The sequence below is a fragment of the Thalassophryne amazonica genome, chromosome 5 (genome assembly GCF_902500255.1).
Source record: "Thalassophryne amazonica chromosome 5, fThaAma1.1, whole genome shotgun sequence".
NCBI classification, from domain to species: domain Eukaryota; kingdom Metazoa; phylum Chordata; class Actinopteri; order Batrachoidiformes; family Batrachoididae; genus Thalassophryne; species Thalassophryne amazonica.
The window spans coordinates 8,749,939-8,777,380 of NC_047107.1; the positions used below are offsets into that span (position 1 = coordinate 8,749,939).

Consider the following 27,442-nt stretch of genomic DNA (forward strand, 5'->3'; position numbering starts at 1 on the left):
TGTGGGAAATATGATGTATTTGAAAACAACAGGGTTATTTGAAATAATATTTATTTTAAGTCAATTACTTGAGAGGATTTGTTTTTTGTCAATATCCATGTTGACGTTCCACGCTCCAAACAGTAGGTGGCGGTAATGCAACAAATTGGAATGCCAATCACAAATATCTGAAGGGAAGAAGAAGCGGGGTCCTTTAAGAAGTACAGGGGAGCAATACGGTGCGTTACACTTCGGACCACAGACAGACAAATACCGCGCTTTTCTTATTCTCCAACTGATAAACCTTAAGTGTATTTGAGTAACTACGTTAATAGGTGCCGCTGGATCAGAGAGGTGACGTGTTTGTGTTTTCTATGTGGGTTTGTTGTTAGCAGAAAGTTCGAGGACCACAGTGTAAATAAAGCGTCCATATCTGAAGCTTTCTTGTGTTATTCTCGGCAGTATTTTTATGTAATTTAATTGCCGAAAAATTTGAAATCAGATTTGTCACTTTTGAACAGGAGATGGAGAATTTTTCTGCAGCGCACGGAGATTCTGCCCAGCAACAGGAGAGACACTATTATCTGCTGTCAGAGCTGCAGACCTTAGTCAAAGATTTACCCAGGTACGTGTCCAAAACCGGTCCGAGTGCCAGAACCCGAGGGACAACACAGCTGTGGATGTCCAGAAATCATAATCTGAAAGAGAATAGACGTGTGGGTGTCCAGAAATTATAATCTGAGAGAGAACAGAGGTGTGGGTGTCCAGAAATTATAATCTGCGAGAATAGATGTGTGGGTGTCCAGAAATTATAATCTGAAGAAGAACAGATGTGTGGGTGTCCAGAAATTATAATCTGAGAGAGAACAGAGGTGTGGGTGTCCAGAAATTCTAATCTGTGAGAGAACAGAGGTGTGGGTGTCCAGAAATTATAATCTGCGATAATAGATGTGTGGGTGTCCAGAAATTATAATCTGAAGAAGAACAGATGTGTGGGTGTCCAGAAATTATAATCTGAGAGAGAACAGAGGTGTGGGTGTCCAGAAATTCTAATCTGAGAGAGAACAGAGGTGTGGGTGTCCAGAAATTCTAATCTGAGAGAATAGATGTGTGATGAAGCAGCAGTGCGTCCCGTTGTTTGTCTGCAAAGGTGAGAAGGGAACGTATTTCTCAAAATAAAAGTACTTCATTTAGTCATATTTCCTTTAATGCTCAGTAACTCTTTTAGATAAGCGCGGACCCTCTTTCTCTTAAAAGGCTTTATTTTACTCTTTTGTGTCATGTTGGAAAGCTGTAGCTTTTGGTGCTCCAAATTAGCTCATGCTCTAGTCTTCAGTTTTTTTTCCTGGGGACGTTACACACAGGCCTGGCATATGCACTACAACGTTAAATGGAGCTTTGAGGCACAGAATTTGCCTCAAACATTTTTGTAATCGAATTATTTGAGTTACTCGACTAATCGTTTCAGCCCTAGCTGCGTGGAACGCAATCATCCGAATCTCATCCACGTACATCACATTCCAACATTACAGCATTTTGCAGCGAGCGCCAGTTTCCCGAATGTAATCGGAGCTATTGGCTGCACACATGTTGCTATAAAGGCGCCATCACATGATGAGTTTGTTTTTTTAATAGGAAAATTTTTCATTCCATCAATGTTCAAATCATGTGTGGTGTACAAATGTGCATCAGGCTGGAGGCTGCACAGTGTGCAATTGGGGGTGTGTGCTTGTTGGTTAAATCATTTATTCGTCTAATTGTTCCTAACGAAAAGCAGCGCAGACACATTTGGGCATGTGCACATTCAAATATGTCTTTTGTTTTTATTAATGTGTTTTCTTTTTCTTGATGGTGGAACTAGAGAGGCTCTTAACAGACCCCCGACTGTGTTCAGTTTTTGTCAGTAAAAGCCTGTGTAATGTTAATTTCACACACTGTCAGCCGCCGTGCACCTAATATCATTTTACGTCAGTGTGTGCACGCAGCTCAGTTCAGCATTTACAAATAAACATACGTATTTAATTTCCATTTCACATTACAGCGAGCTGAGAGAACTGCAATCTAACCACAGCTTTCATTGTTTTTATACGTTGTCTCTGAAAGTTCTTTAATCTTTACACACAACAACACAGAGACGATGGCAGACGTCATCAAACACACAACACTCCACATTTGTGGTGCCGTCAGCACGACACAACCAAAGTATATGAATACATTTGCATATTCAGATAGAGGTGTGGCCAGGGAGGAGTTTGGTACGTGTGCATGTGTGCGACATTCAGGGTTGGGTAAGATTACTTTGAAATGTAATCCAAAAGCAATCAGATTACAAGTAATCCATATGTATGTACATACATACATGTAATCCACATGTATTCTTTCAAAGTAATCCTACCCAACCTTGGCTACTTTCCACGTTCAGTGGGATGTACAAACGGAACGTGCATGGATTCATGCTTACGCACACTTTGATACATTTGAACATAGTTGTGCTTACACCTGATTCAGGGTTTTGACGTACGCCAACTTTTAGTAGAAAGTCAATGCAAGTCTTTGTACATGAGGCCGCTGGTTCGTTGAGGTAAAGGGGGGCAGTCCCATAGAGGCACTGACGGGACAGCAGGGAGATTTTAAATTCAATCCTGTACTGGACAGGAAGCTAGTGGAGGGCTTTGAAGAAGGCGGTGATGTGATCATACTTTTGCACCCTCACCAGGATCCTGGCAGCAATGTTCTGGATGTACTGCAGCTGCTGGATGTTCTTACTGGGGATCCCGATGAGAAGTGCGTTGCAGTAGTCCAGCCTGGAGGAAACAATGCAGTGGACAAGCTTTTCGGTATGTGAGAGGGTGAGTGTAGGCCGGAGTTTTGCAATGTTCCTGAGGTGGAAGAAGTGCTTTATGTGACCCTCAAAGGTCAGGTTAAGGTCCATTCTGACATTAAGGTTAGTGAATGAAGATGAGAGGTGGATGTCATGAAGGTGATGCTGGTGATGGTGGATGATTGGCTCTGGTGTAGGGTGCCAACAAGAATGGCTTTGTTTTTGTGCTGTTTAATTGCAGGAAGTTAGTCATCATCCACACCTTTATCTCCTCCAGGCAGGTGGAGAGTGTGGATAAGGGCAGAGCTGCAGAGGGGGTTAGGTTGGTTTTAATGTAGAGTTGAATGTCATCAGAGTCGCAGTGGAATTGATATTCCATGCCGGCTGAATGCACGGCCAAGGAGGAGCATGTATAGAGTGAAGAGGGTGAGGCCAAGGACTGATCCTTGAGGGACACCACAAGGGACAGAGTGTGTGTCTGACTTAGCTCCTCTCAGGGGCACATACATCGTTCTGTCTGTGAGGTAAGATGTGAACCAGGCCAGGGTAGAGGCAGAGAGACTGATGGAGGAGTGGAGGCGGTGTCAAAGGATGCGGTGAGGTCAATAAGGATGAGAAGTAATGGTGAGCCAGCATTAGCCGTCATCAGCAGTTCACTGGTGACCCTGACCAGAGTAGTTTCTGTGCTGTGGCCAGAGCGGAAACTAGACTGGAACTTATCATATAAACTACTTTTTCCAACACATTTGATAGGAAGGGGAGGTTGGAGATGGGATGGTAGTTGGCATTAGAGCTGCCACAAACAACTATTTTGATAGTTGACTAGTCAGCGATTATTTTTGCGATTAGTCGACTAGTCAGATCATATGTAAATTGCAGCTTATCGGATTTTATCTGTCGATACCATTATCGATTCCGCTTATCAATCCAATTCCTTATTGATTCCCTTATCGATACCTCCTGTGAATTTTCTGTGTGCTACAATTAGGCTTTACAGGTTTTCTATGTCAACATTTTATTGTCTTAAAGTAAATAAATAGGAAATTGGTCACTGGATCCATGATCTCTTGACATAAACTGTACATGGTGGATCCTTGATCTCTGGACATAGACAGAAAAAAATATGTAGTTTTTGTCAAAAGCATTTCCTTTCAAACATTAATGGCATGGATGTCACGCCATACATCTGAGCTGAGCTCAGCTGGCTGCTGGAGTCTGCAGGTCTGCAGTCATGCAGTCTTGGGCTGCTGCACATCAGCCACGACGTCTCATTTTGGGAGAAAAATTTTTTCGATCAATTGCAGTTTATTGTATGTATTATAATGTTTGGAAAAAGGTGTCATTTGATTTAAATGGCGACTCGCTTTGAAGTTAATAATTCTGAGCGGCCTCTTTCTAACTTGACTCGGCGGTGCAGCGTTTGGCGCAATGGAACGGAGGACGATTCTCATTTCTTTTTCACAACAACACAGGAGGCCCAATTAGTCACTTTAATCTGCACAAAAGTGACTCACGATTGACATACACTCAACAAAAATATAAACGCAACACTTTTGGTTTTGCTCCCATTTTGTATGAGATGAACTCAAAGATCTAAAACTTTTTCCACATACACAATATCACCATTTCCCTCAAATATTGTTCACAAACCAGTCTAAATCTGTGATAGTGAGCACTTCTCCTTTGCTGAGATAATCCATCCCACCTCACATGTGTGCCATATCAAGATGCTGATTACACACCATGATTAGTGCACAGGTGTGCCTTAGACTGCCCACAATAAAAGGCCACTCTGAAAGGTGCAATTTTATCACACAGCACAATGCCACAGATGTTGCAAGATTTGAGGGAGCGTGCAATTGGCATGCTGACAGCAGGAATGTCAACCAGAGCTGTTGCTCGTGTATTGAATGTTCATTTCTCTACCATAAGCCATCTCCAAAGGCGTTTCAGAGAATTTGGCAGTACATCCAACCAGCCTCACAACCACAGACCACGTGTAACCACACCAGCCCAGGACTTCCACATCCAGCATGTTCACCTCCAAGATCGTCTGAGACCAGCCACTCGGACAGCTGCTGAAACAATCGGTTTGCATAACCAAAGAATTTCTGCACAAACTGTCAGAAACCGTCTCAGGGAAGCTCATCTGCATGCTCGTCGTCCTCATCGGGGTCTCGACCTGACTCCAGTTCGTCATCGTAACTGACTTGAGTGGGCAAATGCTCACATTTGCTGGCGTTTGGCACGTTGGAGAGGTGTTCTCTTCACAGATGAATCCCGGTTCACACTGTCCAGGGCAGATGGCAGACAGCGTGTGTGGCGTCGTGTGGGTGAGCGGTTTTCTGATGTCAATGTTGTGGATCGAGTGGCCCATGGTGGCGGTGGGGTTATGGTATGGGCAGGCGTCTGTTATGGACAAAGAACACAGGTGCATTTTATTGATGGCATTTTGAATGCACAGAGATACCGTGATGAGATCCTGAGGCCCATTGTTGTTCCATACATCCAAGAACATCACCTCATGTTGCAGCAGGATAATGCACAGCCCCATGTTGCAAGGATCTGTACACAATTCTTGGAAGCTGAAAATGTCCCAGTTCTTGCATGGCCGGCATACTCACCAGACATGTCACCCATTGAGCATGTTTGGGATGCTCTGGACCGGCGTATATGACAGCATGTACCAGTTCCTGCCAATATCCAGCAACTTCGCACAGCCATTGAAGAGGAGTGGACCAACATTCCACAGGCCACAACTGACAACCTGATCAACTCTATGCGAAGGAGATGTGTTGCACTGCATGAGGCAAATGGTGGTCACACCAGATACTGACTGGTATCCCCCCCCAATAAAACAAACTGCACCTTTCAGAGTGGCCTTTTATTGTGGACAGTCTAAGGCACACCTGTGCACTAATCATGGTGTCTAATCAGCATCTTGATATGGCACACCTATGAAGTGATGGATTATCTCAGCAAAGGAGAAGTGCTCACTATCACAGATTTAGACTGGTTTGTGAACAATATTTGAGGGAAATGGTGATATTGTGTATGTGGAAAAAGTTTTAGATCTTTGAGTTCATCTCATACAAAATCAATCAATCAATCAATCAATCAATTTTTTATATAGCGCCAAATCACAACAAACAGTTGCCCTAAGGCGCTTTATATTGTAAGGCAAGGCCATACAATAATTACGTAAAACCCCAACGGTCAAAACGACCCCCTGTGAGCAAGCACTTGGCTACAGTGGAAGGAAAAACTCCCTTTTAACAGGAAGAAACCTCCAGCAGAACCAGGCTCAGGGAGGGGCAGTCTTCTGCTGGGACTGGTTGGGGCTGAGGGAGAGAACCAGGAAAAAGACATGCTGTGGAGGGGAGCAGAGATCGATCACTAATGATTAAATGCAGAGTGGTGCATATAGAGCAAAAGAGAAAGAAACAGTGCATCATGGGAACCCCCAGCAGTCTACGTCTATAGCAGCATAACTAAGGGATGGTTCAGGGTCACCTGATCCAGCCCTAACTATAAGCTTTAGCAAAAAGGAAAGTTTTAGCCTAATCTTAAAAGTAGAGAGGGTGTCTGTCTCCCCTGATCTGAATTGGGAGCTGGTTCCACAGGAGAGGAGCCTGAAAGTGAAGGCTCGCCTCCCATTCTACTCTTACAAACCCTAGGAACTACAAGTTAAGCCTTGCAGTCTGAGAGCGAAGCGCTTATTGGGGTGATATGGTACTACGAGGTCCCTAAGCTAAGATGGACACTGATTATTCAAACCTTATAAGTAAGAAGAAGAATTTTAAATCTATTCTGAACTTAACAGGAAGCAATGAAGAGAGCCAATATGGGTGAGATATGCTCTCTCATTTCTAGTCCCCGTCAGTATCTAGCTGCAGCATTTGAATTAACTGAAGGCTTTTAGGGAACTTTTAGGACAATCTGATAATAATGAATTCCCCATAGTCCAGCTAGAGGAACTAAATGCATGAATTCTAAGATTTGTGGGGCCAAGTACAATAACTCAGTTTTATCTGAGTTTAAAGCAGGAAATTAGAGGTCATCCATGTCTTTATGTCTGTAAGACCAATCCTGCAGTTTAGCTAATTGGTGTGTGTCTCTGGCTTCATGGATAGATAAAGCTGGGTATCATCTGCGTAACAATGAAAATTTAAGCAATACCGTCTAATACTACTGCCTAAGGGAAGCATGTATAAAGTGAATAAAATTGGTCCTAGCACAGAACCTGTGGGAACTCCATAATTAACTTTAGTCTGTGAAGAAGATCTCCCATTTACAGAACAATTGTAATCTATTAGACAAATATGATTCAAACCCACCGCACCGCAGTGCCTTTAATACTATTTTAGTGCCTAAAATGGGAGCAAAACCAAAGTGTTGCATTTATATTTTGTTGAGTGTACTTTTTAATGGCTTTGAGAGGGGATAAGAAGGAGAATTGCTGCTCCTGAAGAGGAGCGAAGCAAAGATCCAATGAAGCAGCGGATGGAAGCACTGCTTCATTGGTTCAAGGCTCAAAGCAGATGACTCATCCACTACTAAATTAGTTGTCGACTGTTTCAATAGTTGACGTAGTCGTGACTTGTCGACTAGTCATGGCAGCCCTAGTTGGCGTATACCTCAGGGTCAAGGCTGGGTTTTTTTGAGAAGTGGCTTGATGACTGCAGTATTCAGGGCATCAGGGACATGGCCGGCTTGGAGGGAGTGGTTAATGATTTTGGTGATGATGGAACTTATTGTAGAGGTGTAGGTTTTTATCAGGGCTGGGAAAATGGGTCCAGGGCACAGGTGGAGGTTTCATTTTCCCCAAAAGAAACTATTTAATGGTCCGCCTCCTCAATTAGAGTTTGTGAATCAAAGCCTCTTTTAATAACAGGGTCAGACAGTTTTTATTCCAAGACTGGCTCACCAAGAGAACAATCAATTTATTTATTATTGAGAAAATTGTTTTTAAAAATACTATATATTTTTTTATTTTATTAACTGTTATGGGTTTTCCGTATATGAATGTATGTTTAGGCAATGTCTCAAACTGTCTCTTGGATCTTTAACTCATAGTTGAGCCAATCAGGAAAAATGCAAGAGGCTGGGAATAGTGACCCGCATGGGTACAGGAATCTCTTGAACTCTGCTCTCATGTCCTGTGGCAGCTTACACAACAGTCTTGTCACATGTGACCCACAGTGGAGCTCTGTCTGGCCATTGTCTCCAAGCTGGTCTAACATTCCAAGCAGTGCTCTCACCTTCAGAGCAAACAGCTTGAATCCATGGGTGTCTCTGCATGCAATGTTTGTGGCATCCATCAGTTCAGCAATCTTCTAGAGAGCCAGGTGGTGTGGTTGCCCGTACTGCTCAGTGAGGCTTGCCATGGTGTCAGTATACGGCTGTGGTGAGTTGGTGTAAGTGTGCTATGAGCAACGCCCCCTCATACTTCAGATGATCTACCAGAATTTGGTATTTAAAGCACTCTGTAGCAGCCTCAGGCAACAAATTGTCGGGTGCAACTTTAAGCCGGGCAAATTCTCTTGGATCCCTTTGGAGAAGTAAGGGATTGTAGGCTGGGGGCCACCGTACCTCATGTTGGGGGAGGGTGATGCCTTGGTGAGAAGTGACTCAGCCCTTGGTGGGGTATAAGGTACACAGTACTCTGGGGTCTGCACTTGTGGTGCTGGATAATGTAGATGTGGCTGAAAGGGAAGGTTGCTCCTGCTGTATTGGCCTCATATTCCTCAACAATGTTACCAGTTCCGCTTCTGAGTCCTGTAATGGCGGTACTGGTTGGTAGATCTCCTCTTCTGCAACAGGGGGTGGTGGTGGCCAGTTGTCCTCTTCTCTTGTAAGCTGATGACAACCACTATGCTGTTCAGGTAGGTTTGATGATGGAGAGCGCAGGGTGAGTTGTGGTTGTTTGGGTGGTAGATCAGGTACAGGGACATGGGTGTCAAGTCTCCTGTGCATGTCTCTCATCTGTCTGTGTAACCTCTGATTATCTTCCATCAATCTGTGCAGAGTTTCCATAACTTCGGGCGGGGTTTCTAGGGGGCATTCACTGGGAAGAGACCAGTCTACTCGGGGCTAGAACCTCTGATTCCATATGATCACACTCGTATGGATATGGGGCTGCTTCTCCATGTTCTGAAGTGAAGTCATCATCATCTAATGATGGCAGTGTGAGAGGTGTCATCCTGACGTGTCTTTCTCAAGATCTTTCCACACTGTGGTAGGGCTGCCATCACTGTCCTGACCGGGAGACCTCATAGTCTTCCATCCAGGCTGGTGGTTGTGTTTTGTGACGAGGCTGAACATCTGATGGGTGGGGAGTGCTACACTGATTTGGGAATGGAATAATCCCATAGTAACTACACTACATCTGGCTTGAAGGACCAAATGTGATGTGGCAGTTTATTGTAGGGACTGTATGGTACACTGGATTAGATCACTTGTGGCCACTGGGGAGCATCGGTAAGAATACACAAGTCCAGATGCTCCTTTTAGCTTCTTTATTGCTGATAATTAATGGTTGATTTGCTGAAGCTATGTGAAAAGTGTGTGTGTGTGATTCTGTAACAGAGAATTAAAAGAACCAGTTACCAGAACAGCATGTATATGATTAAGTATAACAGTCATAAACAACCAATGAACAAAAAGAATTAAGCATCCAGATTAATTTCCAACAACCAATCATATACAACAATAATATGAGCACATGTGAGAGGCTTCTTACTGTTAGCAACTATTAGCATTAACAGGCTAACTGGTTAGCCAGACTATCAACATATATAAACTATAAGGAATAACATGAAGCAATAAACAACCATAAACATCACACTCACTGGTCTCTGAACGCACACTATCAAGCTCCCAACTCCTGGCAGAAACGGCAACAATAATAATGAAACCCAAAGTCTGTCTGACATGTATCCACCTGCAGCATCCTCCCACTCTGCAGAGGCTCCTTTTCGACAGCAGAGGGCGCAGTTCTGCCACTCAACACCTTGATTACCTTTCCTAAAGCTGTCCTTCAGCACATAATGTCTGCTCCCATGTGCTGCCGACATCCAGTGTGCAGTTGGAAAAGTGTGAAGAACTACTGCCAGCAATCGGTGGGATGGTGTGTAAATGTTTTCTGAGGTTGACTGTGTGTTGTTTTATGTGTGCAGCTCCTTCCAGCAGCGTCTGTCATACAGCACGCTCAGCGACCTGGCCCTGGCACTCATAGACGGGACGGTCTACGAAATCGTGCAGGGCCTCCTGGATATTCAGCACCTGACGGAAAAGAATCTGTACAACCAGAGACAAAAGCTGCACTGTGAGCATCAAGGTGGGTGCCCCCCCATACACACCATACAGTGGGAACAGGTTAAAGTCAAGGTCTTCTTCACCTGCGTACGTACAGGATTGGGCTGATATCTGGCACAAAATGCTGTCCATTAGGACTGCAGCTATAGATTATTTTTGAAATCGAGTATTCTAGTAATTATTTAATTGATTAATCAAGTAATCAGATAAAAAGTACTTTTGCATTTTTAAACATTAGTAGGGTATCCCTTTCAGTTTTCCTGGCTAATTATTTATTTTTGCACATCTTTACAAGTTTTGTATCTTTCCCGGAACGTAAGCGCAGGCAGTCGGTGTAATCCTCAGTCAGTCAGGCTGCACGTGAACGTGAGCACAGCCTGTGAAAAACTGGGCTCTGGAGTGCAGCTTTTCCACAAATGCCACATTGAAAAATCTGCTCCGCAGCCTGTTGATTGAAAACTCTAATCAAATCTAAATAAAGGAGGTTTTTCAATAAACCTGATTGACTTATAGTGCACGTAAAGCGGAGAGCAGCCAGCAGACCAAACCGTGTGTTTTTTAAAAATACACAAATACACTGCTTCACTTTAAATGCGCAGTCAGTCTATTTCAGATGACTAGCATGGACCATCTTTCTCTTAAAAGGCTTTATTTTACTTTGTGTGTCGTGTTGGAAAGTTTTAGCTTCTGGTGCTACATATTGATTAGCTCTTGCACGGCTTATCCGCATCCTTTAGTCTTCTTCAATTTTTTTTTCTGGGACATTACAGCGCCACACACAGGCCTGGCATATGTACTACAATGGTAAACGTTGCTTCGAGGCACAGAATTTGCCTCAAACATTTTTTGTAATTGAATTATTCGAGTTACTTGACTAATTGTTTCAGCCCTAGTGTCCATCCTGCGATTAAAAGAGAACGACTCTGGCCTTGAGTGTTAATGTTGTGAGAAAAGTGAGCGACTTCCTTTGTGTGTTTGCCGTGTTGCACTCCTGGGGAGCGTGGCGTGAAATAGTTTCTGCTTCAGACAAAGCAGTAAATATTCTTGAGACTAAACTCTTTTCTCTGAGTGTTTTATAATAAAATCAGTGGTGGACATAGTTCCGCTAACCGCTTATTCGCGAAGCTAACATTTTTGTTAGCGGATTAGCTTTTCAGCTAACTTTGAAAACCATCAGCGGACCAGTTAGCTTCTGCTAAATTTAGTTTTGCTAACTTTCTTTATTAAAAAATCATACATTGTGATTTCCGGATTTTTTTTTTTTTAGATTATGTCTCTCACAGTGGACATGCACCTAAGATGAAAATTTCAGACCCCTCCACGATTTCTAAGTGGGAGAACTTGCAAAACTGCAGGGTGTTCAAATACTTATTTTCCTTACTGTATATAGACTTATGAGTAAATTACAAGAAACATGTGCCTGCCATTGCATAACTTACCTACAGCTTATGTTCCGCTTGTGCAGGAAGTAAGAGTCATGCTGGCATTCATTGAAAATTTTCAGCATGCCCAAAATTTTTCAAGGAGCTCAGCGTATTAGCAATGTACTTAAGCATGCACTTAACTTAAAAAAAATTGCCCTTAACTTATTAGACTTATGCCAGCGTTTTTAAATATGGTTGGCATATGGTTGGCATGGTTGGAAACACAAACCAAGCCGGTCTTAACTGTTCTGACATGTATAATGCCATGCAGCACCGAAATGGGGCTGTCAGTGTACGCTGGTTTAAGGCCCTTTCACACCTTAACGATTTAGCTAGCGCAGGGGTGGGCAACTTGTTCCAGAAAGGGCCAAGAGGGTGCAGGTTTTCTTTACAGCCATTGACTCTACCAGGTGATTTCACAGATTAACTAATTCCACCTGCTCAAAGTGATACAGTGAAATCACCTGGTGGAGTCAGTGGCTGTAAAGAAAACCTGCACCCTCTTGGCCCTTTCTGGAACAAGTTACCCACCCCTGCGCTAGCTAAATCGTTAAGGTGTGACAGGGCCTTAAACCAGCGTACACTGACAGCCCCATTTCGGTGCTGCATGGCATTATACATGTCAGAACAGTTAAGACCGGCTTGGTTTGTGTTTCCACCGCTGGGAGAACCCTTTTGTTTGGCAGGTGGAACACTTACATATTGACGAGCACAGCATTGAGCACACGCACAATGTCCTGTGGGGATACAAAATGCAAAACATGCACTGTGCACAATTTCTCCAGTCACATCCACAGAAGCCTATAATCTCTTCTGGGTTGTCTGGGTGTCTTGGTGGCTTTCCTCACTCTTCTCCTTCTTGCACAGTCACTCAGTTTTTGAGAACTGTCTACTCCACACAGATTTACCATAGAGTGCCATACTGTTTGTATTTCTTCATAATTGATGTAAATAAAGTCCAAGACATATTTAGTGACTTGGAAATGTTCATGTATCCATCCCCTGAATTGTCTGAAGAAAACTGGCAATTAAACTGATTATTTAGAAGTATTATACCAAGGGGGCTGATTACTTAAGCAACCCGTCGTCTTGGCTTTTATATTTGTAATTAATTTATATCATGTTGTAGAGATTTACTTTCAGTTTGAGTCTAAGAAAGATAATTTTAGAAATTTTTATATTGAGAAGCCTGATTTACATTTTGTATATGAAATGCCATGAACAAATTAAAATGCGTAAAATACCAAAGGGCTGAATACTTTTGCAAGCCACTGTATATCATTAATATACAACAGAAACAGTAACGGCCCACGGACTGATTCCTGGGGCACCCCACATGTGAGCCTCAAAAATTCAGAATTTATCCCCCTAAAATGGACACACTGGTACCTGTTTCGTAAATAGCTAGCTGTCCAATCAAGGGCCAGTCCTCTAATCCCGTACTTCTGTAATTTGTCCAATAGTAAAGTGTGATCTATGGTATCAAATGCTTTCTGCAAATCAAAGAAAACTCCTACTGTGTATTTCTTCTTCTCTATTCCATTTGTAACTTGTTCAACAAAATCAGTTAAAGCCAGTGAAGTAGTATGATTTTTTTTCTAAAACCATACTGCTGTTCATTGAGTATATGATGTTTAGTTATGAAATATTTCAAACTCTTTACAAATATCTTTTCCAGAATTTTTGAAAACTGTGGTAACAATGAGATTGGCCTGTAGTTATGTCAGCATGTGCGAGACGTGTGAGACATAAGCTGGCATGCGTTGAAAATTTTCAGCATGCCCACAATTTTTCGAGGAGCTCAGCGTATTAGGACGTATATGCATGTTCGGCCTGATCATGAGGTGGTCTCTGTCCAGAACGAACTGAACCATGATCTGGAGCATTTTTAGTATGAAAACACTTTCGGGCAAATGACATGAACCAGGAAGGTTATCATCAGTCATGAAACAGTAGAAGAAAAACAATAATTTAATAAATTTATCTGATTAAAACAGGCTGACTTTATGCGCTGTGCTCGTATTTTTTCCTTGTCACAGATGAAAGAAGTATCCCTTTTTACCTCTGCCAAGGAGGTTATGTTTTCGGTTGTGTTTGTTTGTCTGTCTGTTTGTCAGGAGGATAACTCAAAAAATTTTGAACGGATTTTGATGAAATTTTGTGGAGTGGTTGGAAATGACAAGAGAAACAAGTGATTAAATTTTAGTGGTGATCCGGATCACGCTCCGGATCCAGGAATTTTTTAAAGGATTCTTCACCATTGCGGGATAGGGGGAATTTTGACATTCTAGTTTCTAACTCCACAAAACAAGACAGAAAGGCTTGAAAAAAATTAGGGTGTAACATAGTGAAATGTTCTATCAAACAACAAAGTTTGGTGATGATCAGATCCGGATTCCGGATCTGGTGATCCACAGTATGCAAAAATATAGGGAAAATAGAAAATGTGTCAGTGTGAGGTGACAAATGAAGCTAGAGATGCACAACTAACACCAAATTGTAGCTGAATCTGTACTGACTCAGTAAGGTGTCATCAGATTTGATGTACCTTCAAATGTTATGGAGCTAGGTCCAGAAGAAAACTGCCATTCGGGGTTTTCACGTATCCCATAATCCCTTGCATGCCAGAGAGTCGCTGCAGTCAAAACAACATAGAGAATCCACACGATGACAATTGTAAATGAATATTATACTACACAAATGTAATTTTTTATGCTTTTCATCACGTTAATAAGAGACTGCTGCATGATACCCTGAAAACTTGCTAAAACAATTCTAACAAAAAATCTGTGTCTGCTACATTTAATCTGCGTGGAATTTAATAAGCGCAAACCAAATTTCCGACATATTATATATATATTAGTCTGGAACAAATCAAATCAATTTTATTTATATAGGGCCAAATCACAACAAACAGTTGCCCCAAGGCGCTTTATATTGTAAGGCAAAAGCCATACAATAATTACAGAAAATCCCCAACGGTCAAAACGACTCCCTGTGAGCAAGCACTTGGCGACAGTGGGAAGGAAAATCTCCCTTTTAACAGGAAGAAACCTCCAGCAGAACCAGGCTCAGGGAGGGGCAGTCTTCTGCTGGGACTGGTTGGGGCTGAGGGGAGAGAATCAGGAAAAAGACATGCTGTGGAAGAGAGCAGAGGTCAATTACTAATGATTAAATGCAGAGTGGTGCATACAGAGCAAAAAGAGAAAGAAACACTCAGTGCATCATGGGAACCCCCCAGCAGTCTGTCTATAGCAGCATAACTAAGGGATGGTTCAGGGTCACCTGATCCAGCCCTAACTATAAGCTTTAGCAAAAAGGAAAGTTTTAAGCCTATCTTAAAAGTAGAGAGGGTTATGAGGGTTTTTTTTTTTCTCCTTTTTCCCTTGTGTGTGCTTTTTTAATATGTGTTTATGTACCGGGCCGGCCTATGTGTGTTGTGTGTCGTTTGTTATTGGTCGGTCTTGGTTTGCTCAGCCCTGCTGTTGACCAAGGCAGGGATGTACATCTGGAGCTGGTCCCCGGGCGCCTAATGGCGACTTCTGCTCCTACTGGCAATTACGATTTGTTAAATGCAGTAGACACATTTCATTGTGCAGGGAACATGTTCTTCTGTGCATATGACAATAAAATTCTTTTGAATCCTTGAATCCTTGAATATGCTCTCTCCTTCTAGTCCCCGTCAGTACTCTAGCTGCAGCATTTTGAATTAACTGAAGGCTTTTCAGGGAACTTTTAGGACAACCTGATAATAATGAATTACAATAGTCCAGCCTAGAGGAAATAAATGCATGAATTAGTTTTTCAGCATCACTCTGAGACAAGACCTTTCTAATTTTAGAGATATTGCGCAAATGCAAAAAAGCAGTCCTACATATTTGCTTAATATGCACATTGAAGGACATATCCTGATCAAAAATGACTCCAAGATTTCTCACAGTATTACTAGAGGTCAGGGTAATGCCATCCAGAGTAAGGATCTGGTTAGACACCATGTTTCTAAGATTTGTGGGGCCAAGTACAATAACTTCAGTTTTAACTGAATTTAAAAGCAGGAAATTAGAGGTCATCCATGTTTTTATGTCTGTAAGACATTCCTGCAGTTTAACTAATTGGTGTGTGTCCTCTGGCTTCATGGATAGATAAAGCTGGGTATCATCTGCGTAACAATGAAAATTTAAGCAATGCTTTCTAATAATACTGCCTAAGGGAAGCATGTATAAAGTGAATAAAATTGGTCCTAGCACAGAACCTTGTGGAACTCCATAATTAACCTTAGTCTGTGAAGAAGACTCCCATTTACATGAACAAATTGTAATCTATTAGATAAATATGATTCAAACCACCGCAGCGCAGTGCCTTTAATACCTATGGCATGCTCTAATCTCTGTAATAAAATTTTATGGTCAACAGTGTCAAAAGCAGCACTGAGGTCTGACAGGACGAGCACAGAGATGAGTCCACTGTCTGAGGCCATAAGAAGATCATTTGTAACCTTCACTAATGCTGTTTCTGTACTGTGATGAATTCTAAAACCTGACTGAAACTCTTCAAATAGACCATTCCTCTGCAGATGATCAGTTAGCTGTTTACAACTACCCTTTCAAGAATTTTTGAGAGAAAAGGCAGGTTGGAGATTGGCCTATAATTAGCCAAGATAGATAGGTCAAGTGATGGCTTTTAAGTAATGGTTTAATTACTGCCACCTTAAAAGCCTGTGGTACATAGCCAACTAATACAGACATATTGATCATATTTAAGATCGAAGTATTAATTAATGGTAGGGCTTCCTTGAGCAGCCTGGTAGGAATGGGGTCTAATAGACATGTTGATGGTTTGGAGGAAGTAACTAATGAAAATAACCGACAGAACAATCGGAGAGAAAGAGTCTAACCAAATACCAGCATTACTGAAAGCAGCCAAAGATAACGATATGTCTTTGGGATGGTTATGAGTAATTTTGTCTCTAATAGTTAAAATTTTATTAGCAAAGAAAGTCATGAAGTCATTACTAGTTAAAGTTAAAGGAAGTTAAAGGCTACAGTGCTGAAAAGAAACCTGAGGTTGTTCTTATTTTCTTCAATTAGTGATGAGTAGTAAGATGTCCTAGCTTTACGGAGGGCTTTTTTATAGAGCAACAGACTCTTTTTCCAGGCTAAGTGAAGATCTTCTAAATTAGTGAGATGCCATTTCCTCTCCAACTTACTGGTTATCTGCTTTAAGCTGCGAGTTTGTGAGTTATACCACGGAGTCAGGCACTTCTGATTTAAGGCTCTTTTTTTCAGAGGAGCTACAGCATCCAAAGTTGTGCTCAATGAGGATGTAAAACTACTGACGAGATACTCTATCTCACTCACAGAGTTTAGGTAGCTACTCTGCACCGTGTTGGTATATGGCATTGGAGAACATAACAAAGAAGGAATCATATCCTTAAACCTAGTTACAGCGCTTTCCGAAAGACTTCTACTGTAATGAAACTTATTCCCCACTGCTGGGTAATCCATCAGAGTAAATGTAAATGTTATTAAGAAATGATCAGACAGAAGGGGGTTTTCAGGGAATACTGTTAAGTCTTCAATTTCCATACCATAAGTCAGAACAAGATCTAAAGTATGGTTAAAGTGGTGGGTAGACTCATTTACATTTTGAGCGAAGCCAATTGAGTCTAATAATAGATTAAATGCAGTGTTGAGGCTGTCATTCTCAGCATCTATGTGGATGTTAAAATCGCCCACTATAATTATCTTATCTGAGCTAAGCACTAAGTCAGACAAAAGGTCTGAAAATTCACAGAGAAACTCACAGTAACGACCAGGTGAACGATAGATAACAAATAAAACTGGTTTTTGGGACTTCCAATTTGGATGGACATGACTAAGAGTCAAGCTTTCAAATGAATTAAAGCTCTGTCTGGGTTTTTGATTAATTAATAAGCTGGAGTGGAAGATTGCTGCTAATCCTCCCCCTCGGCCCGTGCTACGAGCATTCTGACAGTTAGTGTGACTTGGAGGTGTTGACTCATTTAAACTAACATATTCATCCTGCTGTAACCAGGTTTCTGTAAGGCAGAATAAATCAAAATGTTGATCAATTATTATATCATTTACTAACAGGGACTTAGAAGAGAGAGACCTAATGTTTAATAAACCACATTTAACTGTTTTAGTCTGTGGTGCAGTTGAAGGTGCTATGTTATTTTTTCTTTTTGAATTTTTATGCTTAAATAGATTTTTACTGGTTGTTGGTGGTCTGGGGGCAGGCACCGTCTCTACGGGGATAGGGTATTGGGGGGATGGCAGGGGGAGAGAAGCTGCAGAGAGGTGTGTAAGACTACAACTCTGCTTCCTGGTCCCAACCCTGGATAGTCACGGTTTGGAGGGTTTAATAAAATTGGCCAGATTTCTAGAAATGAGAGCTGCTCCATCCAAAGTGGGATGGATGCCGTCTCTCCTAACAAGACCAGGTTTTCCCCAGAAGCTTTGCCAATTATCTATGAAGCCCACCTCATTTTTTGGACACCACTCAGACAGCCAGCAATTCAAGGAGAACATGCGGCTAAACATGTCACTCCTGGTCCGATTGGGGAGGGGCCCAGAGAAAACTACAGAGTCCGACATTGTTTTTGCAAAGTTACACACCGATTCAATATTAATTTTAGTAACCTCCGATTGTCGTAACTGGGTGTCATTACTGCCGACGTGAATTACAATCTTACCAAATTTACGCTTAGCCTTAGCCAGCAGTTTCAAATTTCCTTCAATGTCGCCTGCTCTGGCCCCCGGAAGACAATTGACTATGGTTGCTGGTGTCGCTAACTTCACATTTCTCAAAATAGAGTCGCCCATAATCCGAGTTTGTTCCTCGGCGGGTGTGTCGCCGAGTGGGGAAAAATGGTTAGAGATGTGAACGGGTTGGTGGTGTACAGGGGGCTTCTGTTTAGGACTACGCTTCCTCCTCACAGTCACCCAGCCGGCCTGCTTTCCCGGCTGCTCGGGATCTGCTGGGGGACAGCTAACGGCGGCTAAGCTACCTTGGTCCGCACCAACTACAGGGGCCTGGCTAGCTGTAAGATTTTCTAAGGTGCAGAGTCTCCAGTTCGCCCACCCTGGCCTCCAAAGCTACGAATAAGCTACACTTATTATAAGTACCGTTACTGCTAAAGGACGGCGAGGAATAACTAAACATTTCACACCCAGAGCAGAAAAGTGCGGGAGAGACAGGAGAAGCCGCCATGCTAAACCGGCTAAGAGCTAGTAGCTGCGCTAAGCTAGCGGATTCCTAAAAACACACAAAGTGAATAATGTGTAAATAATTTAGAGGTGAGCAAGAGGGAGCGCTTTAGTTAAGGCACGTGAAGATTACACTGTGAAACAAATCGTTATCTACATCAATCTAACTACGCAGATTAAACAGCTAACAGATACAGCAAAGCACCGCTGTGCTCCAGAACAGGAAGTGATACAATACTGCAGTGAGAGCCAACCACCAGTAGAGGCTTTGCTTGCCTCTACTGGTATAATGTTTGTCCTCTATAAACAAAGAGGACAAACAGTGTAAAGAACAATAATCAAGACGTTAAAGAGCAAACTTCACTTTCCCCCAGAACGACATGATCAGGAAGCGAGTGAAGCTCACAGCAGCTCCCATTGAAAATAACGGAGAGACAGTCTGTTATTCTTGCATGTTTACATAAAATAAATGCAATAACAACATCTATAAAACCAGAGAATATATTGACAAGAGTTTTAGGCACAATATAAAAATAGTTTTATGTTGCGATGTTAATTGTGTTGTCCGTGTGCAGCGGTTAAAGTGAAGCATGGCCAGAGCGTCTCTCTGCAGTTCTCAATGTTACTGAGATCTCGCAGCACAGCGACCTCCGAGATTTTGTGGGATTTGAAATCTGAAAAGCCTCAATTACCGAAAAATCGTTTTTATACAATAACATTTGTTTTCAAATTGTAATATTTCTTAAATTTATTTTTGTTGAAATTTTGTGGAGTGGTTGGAAATGACAAGAGGAACAAGTGATTAAATTTTAGTGGTGATCCGGATCACGATCCAGATCCAGATGCTAACGTGTTAGCATGTCTATGGCATTTTCAATGTTAAAAGTTAGCATTAAGCAGTTGCAGCTGTCATCACGTTCGGGTGCATTTGTTACCTCCGCCAAGGAGGTTATGTTTTCGGTCGCGTTTGTTTGTTTGTCTGTTTGTCAGCAGGATAACTCAAAAAGTTTTGAACGGATTTTGATGAAATTTTGTGGAGTGGTGGAAATGACAAGAGGAACAAGTGATTAAGTTTTGGTGATCCAGATCACGATCCGGATCCCGATGCTAACACATTAGCATGTCTATGGCATTTGCAATGTTAAAAGTTAGCATTAAGCAGTTGCAGCTGTCATCATGTTTGGGTGCATTTGTTTTCAAATTGTAATATTTCTTAAATTTATTTTTGTTGAAATTTTGTGGAGTGGTTGGAAATGACAAGAGGAACAAGTGATTAAATTTTAGTGGTGATCCGGATCACGTTCCGGATCCTGATGCTAATGCGTTAGCATGTCTATGGCATTTTCAATGTTAAAAGTTAACATTAAGCAGTTGCAGCTGTCATCACGTTCGGGTGCATTTGTTTTCAAATTGTAATATTTCTTAAATTTATTTTTGTTTATATATTAATAATCTAATGATTATTATATACAATTTTAGAGAAAGAGACAAAAAGAAATAGATCACTGTGCCAAGGAGGGAATCTCTTTAGGGTCAGTGACCCTATGGCCTTGTTTAGAGAAGTGTTTCATAAATGTTAAAAAAATCATATATTTGCAGTTTAGTTGAATAATAAATTGAATTTTGTCTCTTATTTGTTTTTGTCTATAAGCACATGCAATATCAATATCAGTGCTCAGATGACAGTAGCTTCTGGGAAAGGTGCAAGTTGCAATAAACTGTGATGCCAAGCGCTAAGGATACATGCTATCCAGTCACAGCAGATGAAACTTTTTTTACTACTGAGCAAACATCATTGTTAGATGTTTTTTAGGTTCAATGATTCCACGGCGTGCAGATGTTATGGCGTCAGTGACCCCATGGCCTTGGCGGAGGTTTGCACTCGCTGAATGCTTCTAGTTTGTGAGTGTTGCTGCACTCACAAATATTTTAAGACGTTCAAGAAACATGTTTCATATTTTCAGGTTTAGAGCCAAATTGTATCCTGAGTCAGTGTTGTAGACAAATGTTTAACATTTAGAAATCTGAGATCGTTCTGAGCATTCTGATATGGACGTGGACACGCCAGTGAGCTCCTGGACCTCAGAGGGTTCATAATTGAGCCACATCACCCGAGAACACAAAGTCTGCGTTTGTTTGAAAGTAAACTACAAAACTGTCATTGTTTTTGTTTTTTTTTTACAAACTTTATTTGGTTTTTAACAGGAATTGCACAGCCATACAACCACTCACAATGTGATACATATAAAACAAACCATACAATTCCCTTAGGTAATAAACACACAAACAAACAACCTCCAATCGCTCCCAGGCAATAAGAGAAAATAATAATAATAATAATAAAAAAGGAAATAAAGTAAAATTAAAATACAAACTGCAATGCCCAGAAGAAAGTACAGTTTGTACCAAGGACTAGCCTGGGATAAAATGAAAATCAACTTGACCAACCAATCGTAGCAATGGCTGCCAAATTTCTGCAAATTTGTCAGAGGAACCCCGTAGTGACATCCTAATTTTCTCAAGTTTAAGAAAATAAACAATGTCCCTCAACCAGTGTATAAAAGAAGGAGGTTGTGGTGATTTCCATTTAAAAAGGATTATCCTCCTTGCAATAATGGTCATAAAGGATAACGAATTTTCTTGGGAGGAGGACAAAGGAGACGGCCCTGAAAACCCCCCAAACACAGCACTCTGAGGATTCTGCTCAATTTTTCTGCCAACCACATCTGATATAACAACAAATACCTCTGTCCAAAAACTCCTGAGCTGAGGGCACAGCCAAAACATATGTATGAGGTTCGCAGGAGACTGTTGGCACCTATCACAGACTGGGGAGACAGTGTTATAGAATTTAGACAGACAAGCCTTGGTATAGTAAACACGGTGCACAAGCTTGCATTGAATAAGACAATGCCTAGCACATATAGAAGACTTAAGCACTCGTATTAAAATACGTGACCAGAGCTCATCAGAAATAGCCTCTCGTATATCCTCCTCCCAGAGGGCCTTGATTGAACTCAAAGACTTCAAGCGGATCGAAACTATGCGACTATAAAAAATTGAAATAGATCCTTTCAGCCTAGGAATGGGCAAAAGCAAGGAGTCAAAGTCAGAGTCCTCAGGCAGCCTAGGAAAAGTGGGAAAATTACTACGAACAAAGCTGCGAACCTGTAAAAATCTAAAAAAGTGATGTGATGGAAGAGTAAATTTGGCTGAGAGTTGTTGAAAGGTAACAAAAACACCATCAATAAATAAATCCCTAAAAGTATGAATGCCCAGGTTTGACCAAATCACAAAGGTTTTGTCTGTGAGAGAGGGAGAAAAGACAAGAATATTCGCAATGGGAGCATATGGAGATAAGAGCTGTAGACCAAAATAACGCTGAAATTGAGTCCAAATCTTAAGAGAGGTTTTAACTACTCTATTCTTTGTATAAGCAACAGTCGAAGATTTAATTGGCGAATACAGTAAAGCCGCAAGAGACACAGGTTTTGCCAAATTCATCTCCATAACAAGCCAATCAGGAGAGCAAGGACCACACCGAAGCCAGGCTGTTAAGACCCTAATATTGGAAGCCCAATAGTAATACCTGAAGTTCGGCAGGGCCATCCCCCCGAGCGGCTTAGGTCTCTGTAGATATTGCCTAGACAATCTAGGAACCTTCCCCTCCCAGAGAAAATCTGAAACAAGAGAATCTACCCGACTAAAAAAGGAACTGGTTAAAAAAATCAGGACACATTGAAAAAGATACAAAAAGCGGGGGAGAACATTCATTTTAACACCATTAATTCGAGCTACCAGAGACAACTTAAGTAAGGACCAGCGCTCAAAATCATCTTTAACTTTCAGCAATAAAGGAGAAAAGTTAGTATTAAATAAGTCTTCATGTCTATGCGTAACTTGAACTCCAAGATATGTGAAACTGTCATTGGCTACTTTAAAAGGAAAGCCATGCAGGGGAAAAGCCCTAGCAGCTGAGTTGATGGGAAACAATTCACTTTTACCCAGGTTCAGCTTATACCCCGACAACCGGCCAAAGTCCGAAAGCAGCTGCAAAGCATCAGGAATAGAATTATGAAGATCTGAAACGTATAGAAGTAAGTCATCGGCGAAAAGACCTTAGCCTCCAAACTATGTCGTCGTATGCCCACAATAGTTGGACTTGAACGGAGCATGATGGCGAGCGGCTCAATAGCCAAGGCGAATAAAAGGGGACTCAGTGGGCATCCCTGTCTTGTAGAGCGATGAAGGAGAAAGTACCCCGACCGAGTGTTATTAGTCCTAACTGAGACCTGTGGATTAGAATAAAGCAACTTAATCCAAGACAAAAAAGCTTCACCAAAACCAAACTTTTTGACCATATAAAAGAGGTAAGACCACTCAACTCGATCAAAAGCCTTTTCGGCATCGAGAGAGATTAAGGCTTCCAGAGTATTATGAGATGAGTCATTATAAATAACATTAAAAAGCCTCCTAATATTAAAAAAAGAATGTCTATTTTGAACAAACCCGGTCTGGTCTGAATGAACTACTGTGGGCAGAACACACTCAAGACGCAGAGCTAAAACTTTCGATAACAGTTTAAAGTCGACATTTAAAAGGCTTATAGGACGATAGGATGAACAACGAAGAGGGTCTTTACCTTTTTTCAGAAGAAGGGAGATGGTGGCCTGATTAAGAGTCTGGGGCCAGACTTCAAGAACAAAAGCCTCATTATACATTTCTAATAATAACGGTGCAAGTTTATCCCAAAACGCTTTATAAAATTCAGAGGGGTACCCATCAGGGCCTGGGCATTTTCCTCCCTGAAGAGACCGCACAGCCACATTAAGTTCTAGCAAAGTGATAGGTCCACCCAGGTTAACAGCCGTTTCTTGATCAACAGTAGGCACATCCAATTTGGCGAAAAAATGATCCAGGTCAGCATCCGTGGGTGTAGATTCAGACGAGTACAATAACCTATAGAATTTCTCAAAGGCAAGGTTAATCTGACAGGGATCTGTCGTCACACCTGTCTGTTTGAATCTGGGTAATCTGACGTGAAGCAGACACATGACGGATTTGGTGTTGAGTTTACTAGCCTTATCACCGTGTTCAAAAAATTTTGCCCCAGACTGCAACATAAGTTCTGTAGTGCAGTGGTCATAAGTATATCAAATTCGGATTGTAGTAAAAGACGCTCTTTATACACATTTGGGGCAGCACAGGCTGCATACATATTATCAAGCTGCGCGATTTGTCATCTTAGGTTAAACAACTTCTCATTCCTTAATTTATTCTCAAAATGAATATAAGAAATTATCTCTCCTCTAATAAAAGCCTTCAATGATTCCCAAAGAAGGGAAGCAGCGATCCCTGGTGCTGTATTTGTAGTCAGCAAAAAATCTATCTGTTTTGAAATATAGTCAGTAAAGCTAGTGTTTGAGAGAAGACGTGTGTTCATTCACCGTAATGGACGTTCGGATGATAATGTACCTAACTTAGCATTCATCAAAAGCGGGGCATGGTCGGAAAGAACAATGGCATCATATCTACACAAGGACAAGGATGGTAACAGCCTGTTATCGATAAGAAAGAGGTCAGTGCGAGTGAATGTATGATGCACAGGTGAGAAGAAGGAGTACTCCCTTTTCAAAGGATTAAGAAAATGCCACGCATCAGATACTGCAAACTCCTGCATAAAAGAATGAATTGTTTTGGCCGATCGAGAGAGTATGGCCGGCCTGGATGAAGAACGGTCGAGTGCCGAGTCGAGCCAGCAATTAAAATCTCTGCCTAATATTAAATGATGTGTTGACATATCCGGAAGAACAGAGAAAAAGCGTCTATAGAAAGCCTCATCATCACAGTTGGGAGCATAGACATTAGCTAATGTAACACGTAAATCCTTAATTGAACCCATGGCAGTAACATATCTACCATGGCGATCACAAATAATCTGATCACAAACAAAAGGGACTGATTTGTGTAAAAGAATAGCTGCACTCCTGGACTCTACAGGAGTCTCCTGTAGAAAGATGACTCTTGCTCCCAACTGGATAAGATGATGTAATACCTTACTGCGTTTGACAGGATTATTCAGCCCCTTGCAGTTAAAACTGGCAAACTGGAGGTCCTGTCCTAATAATAGAGGCATAGCAAAGTATTAGACATATAGGTAGCAGAAACAATCTGAGCACAAACAAAGGGGTAAACAGAAAAAAGTCAAGGAAGAGTTGGAGCTACACAACACAAAAACATAACAAACAAACAAACCGAACATCTCGCCACAAAAAAAAAGAAAAACAAAACATAGCAAACCAACAAACCGAACATCTCGCAGAAGCATCCCCCCAAATGGGATGTGCGGAGCCCACTCCCCCCACAAAATGTCTATAGCCTGACCTACAAAGGTCCTTGGAGAGATCCTAGAGAAAAAAGAAAACCCTCCATATGTATCCAAATGTAACAATTATAATAAATCTAGGTGCACAATATTGTATTTCAACAAAGATAGAAAAACAACTACTTAATAATTTATAAAAGTAACAAACACCAAGAAAAATACATAACGCTAGTAATAATAATCACAAAAAGCAAAATGGTAAAAATAAGCAAACCAAAGTGCAAACACCATACATTAAGTGCAAGGAAACCAACCTCAGCAACCAAATATGCAGCATTAGTGCAATAAAGTTACACTAATAATCCTTGGGGGGGGAAAAAAAAAAAACCGTAACAAACCATAACAAAATACTAAAACAAGTGTTACCCTTCAGAAAAAAGTAAATAAAAGTGTCAGTAAAGTCATAGCAATCCCCATGCATAAATGCAAAAATTTGTCCTGGACATGTCTGCCATAGAGCAGACATTCAAACAAAGTCAGGGATCACCACATTTTTGAGATTTTTTTTTCAACAAAATCCATGGCGAGTGATGGATCTTCAAACCTCTGGACTTGTCCACTTGGAAGAGTAATCCGCAATATAGCCGGATAGAAAAGGCCAAATTTAACACCTGGGCACGAGTGAAGCTCCTTTTTAACTTTGGCAAAGGCAGTCCGTTTTTTGGCCACTGCAGCAGTGAAATCCGGAAAAACAGAAATCCTCTTCCCATTATAAAACAGAGATGATTCACCAGCCTTATGCAGGATTTCGTTATGTTGCTGAAACATGTTCACTCTGGCAACAAAGGGGCGGGGGGGTTCCCCGTCCACAGGTTTAGCATGGAGGGTCCGGTGGGCCCTGTCCAGCACGGGTTTGTAGGCCAAACCGAGTAAATCCTGGAGCAAAGTAGCCACAAAATCCGTCAGGCGGTTTCCCTCAGATCCTTCAGGCACACCAACCACCCGGACATTATTTAGCCTCGACCGTCCTTCTAAGTCCTCGCATTTCTTTGATAAGAACTCCACCAAATCTGTTAACGAAGCAACAGTAGCTCCCAGGGTAGTTAGCTTGTCATCGTGGTCATTAGCCGAGCGCTCAAGGTCCGCAATAGTTCATTCGTGTGTGGTAACTTTAGCTTCCAGTGGAGCAAGAGCAGTCGTAATCTCCCTTTTCACTGCCCCGGACACAATTTTGTCAAATTTACTCAAGATCTGAGCGCACACCCTCCAACATCTCCTCCATGCGCTTTAGCAGCCGCTCGTTAGCATCGAGTGCTGGAGCAGCCTCGGGCTCAGGCGACAGGCGCGGCTTGCTGCGGCCTACCTTCGAGATGTCGGATTTTCCCCGGTTTGCCATGGTTTAATAAAGTTACCAAAACGGGTTGAGCATAAACGTCATGTAGGTACTACAGTAAGCTGTAAACGTTAAAAAAAAATCTCAATAAATCATGCTAAAAAGGTTTAAGCAGTCACATTCCTGCGGAGCTCCTGCAGACACGTCTTACATGCTTGACGCCTCTCTGCCGCCCCCCTCAAAACTGTCGTTGTTGACACTGTGGTATCATGTAGTTCTGTTGTTTGGTGCTGAGAGTAAGGCGTTTTTGTTTTTTTTTTCCCTCTCTTGTAGCGCTCAAACAGGATCTGGCACGGAGGCACAAAGACTCTCTGCAGTCCTGCAAGTCTCACAACCTTTCCCTCCTCAAGTCCAATCAACAAGCTGAATTAGAGGTCAGCCAGTCCATCTTCTGCATTTCCGCTGTCAGCCCATGATACCGCCAGGTGACTAACACTCTGTGGTTGCTTTATCAGGCTCTCGAAGTCCGCGTGCGAGAGGAGCAAAGAATGATGGACAAAAAGATTGTGGCAGAAATGGATCAGAAAGTTATAGACCAGCAGAACACTCTGGAGAAGGCTGGGGTTCCTGGTTTCTACATCACCACCAATCCACAGGTCCAAACTCCGCTCCACTTTCCACCACAACACTACAAACAATGGAGCCCCGCTCTGCCCAGCAGTTGGTGATAGTTGTCTGTTACTTTGTTGTCCTTGTGTGTCATTTTAGGAGTTGATGATGCAAATGAATCTACTGGAACTGATTCTCAAGCTTCAACAGAAGGAGTCCCAGTCTGGAATCCAGTGAGGAACGGTGCAATGGGAAGGAAAACCAGCGGCAGCAGGCAGTTCCGCTTACAGCGTGAGATTCTGTAGCCCAGCATGGCTGAATGTGTGGTGACGTGTTCAGAAGGTCGTCACCACTGGAACCCGTGTGACTCAAAGAGCTCAGCGAGGAGCACCTGCTGTTTGGAAT

At 41.9% G+C, this 27,442-nt stretch overlaps 1 protein-coding gene across 3 annotated transcripts; it reads left to right on the forward strand.

Annotated features, from left to right (window-relative positions):
• The first annotated feature begins 199 nt into the window (after positions 1 to 199).
• On the forward strand, positions 200 to 27,343 carry dgcr6 (DiGeorge syndrome critical region gene 6). 3 transcript variants are annotated; one of them, XM_034169706.1, is made up of 6 exons: positions 200 to 218; positions 501 to 604; positions 9,979 to 10,139; positions 26,762 to 26,862; positions 26,944 to 27,084; positions 27,197 to 27,333. In XM_034169706.1, exons 2-6 carry the CDS (start codon positions 504 to 506, stop codon positions 27,272 to 27,274), a joined length of 582 nt encoding a protein of 193 aa, XP_034025597.1. In that variant the 5' UTR covers positions 200 to 218; positions 501 to 503; the 3' UTR covers positions 27,275 to 27,333. The 3 variants fall into 3 exon arrangements, with proteins under 3 accessions (XP_034025597.1, XP_034025599.1, XP_034025598.1); XM_034169708.1 differs by lacking the exon at positions 200 to 218 and adding an exon at positions 306 to 377 and having other exon boundaries at positions 482 to 604; positions 27,197 to 27,343; XM_034169707.1 differs by lacking the exon at positions 200 to 218 and adding an exon at positions 315 to 333.
• The last annotated feature ends 99 nt before the right edge of the window (positions 27,344 to 27,442 follow it).

Coding starts and splice junctions, on each gene's coding strand:
- dgcr6 (XM_034169706.1), top strand. CDS start 504: ATGGAGAATTTTTCTGCAGCGCACGGAGATTCTGCCCAGCAACAGGAG. Junction 10,140..26,761: donor GCTGCACTGTGAGCATCAAG/GTGGGTGCCCCC, acceptor CCTCTCTTGTAG/CGCTCAAACAGGATCTGGCA. Junction 27,085..27,196: donor ACATCACCACCAATCCACAG/GTCCAAACTCCG, acceptor GTGTCATTTTAG/GAGTTGATGATGCAAATGAA.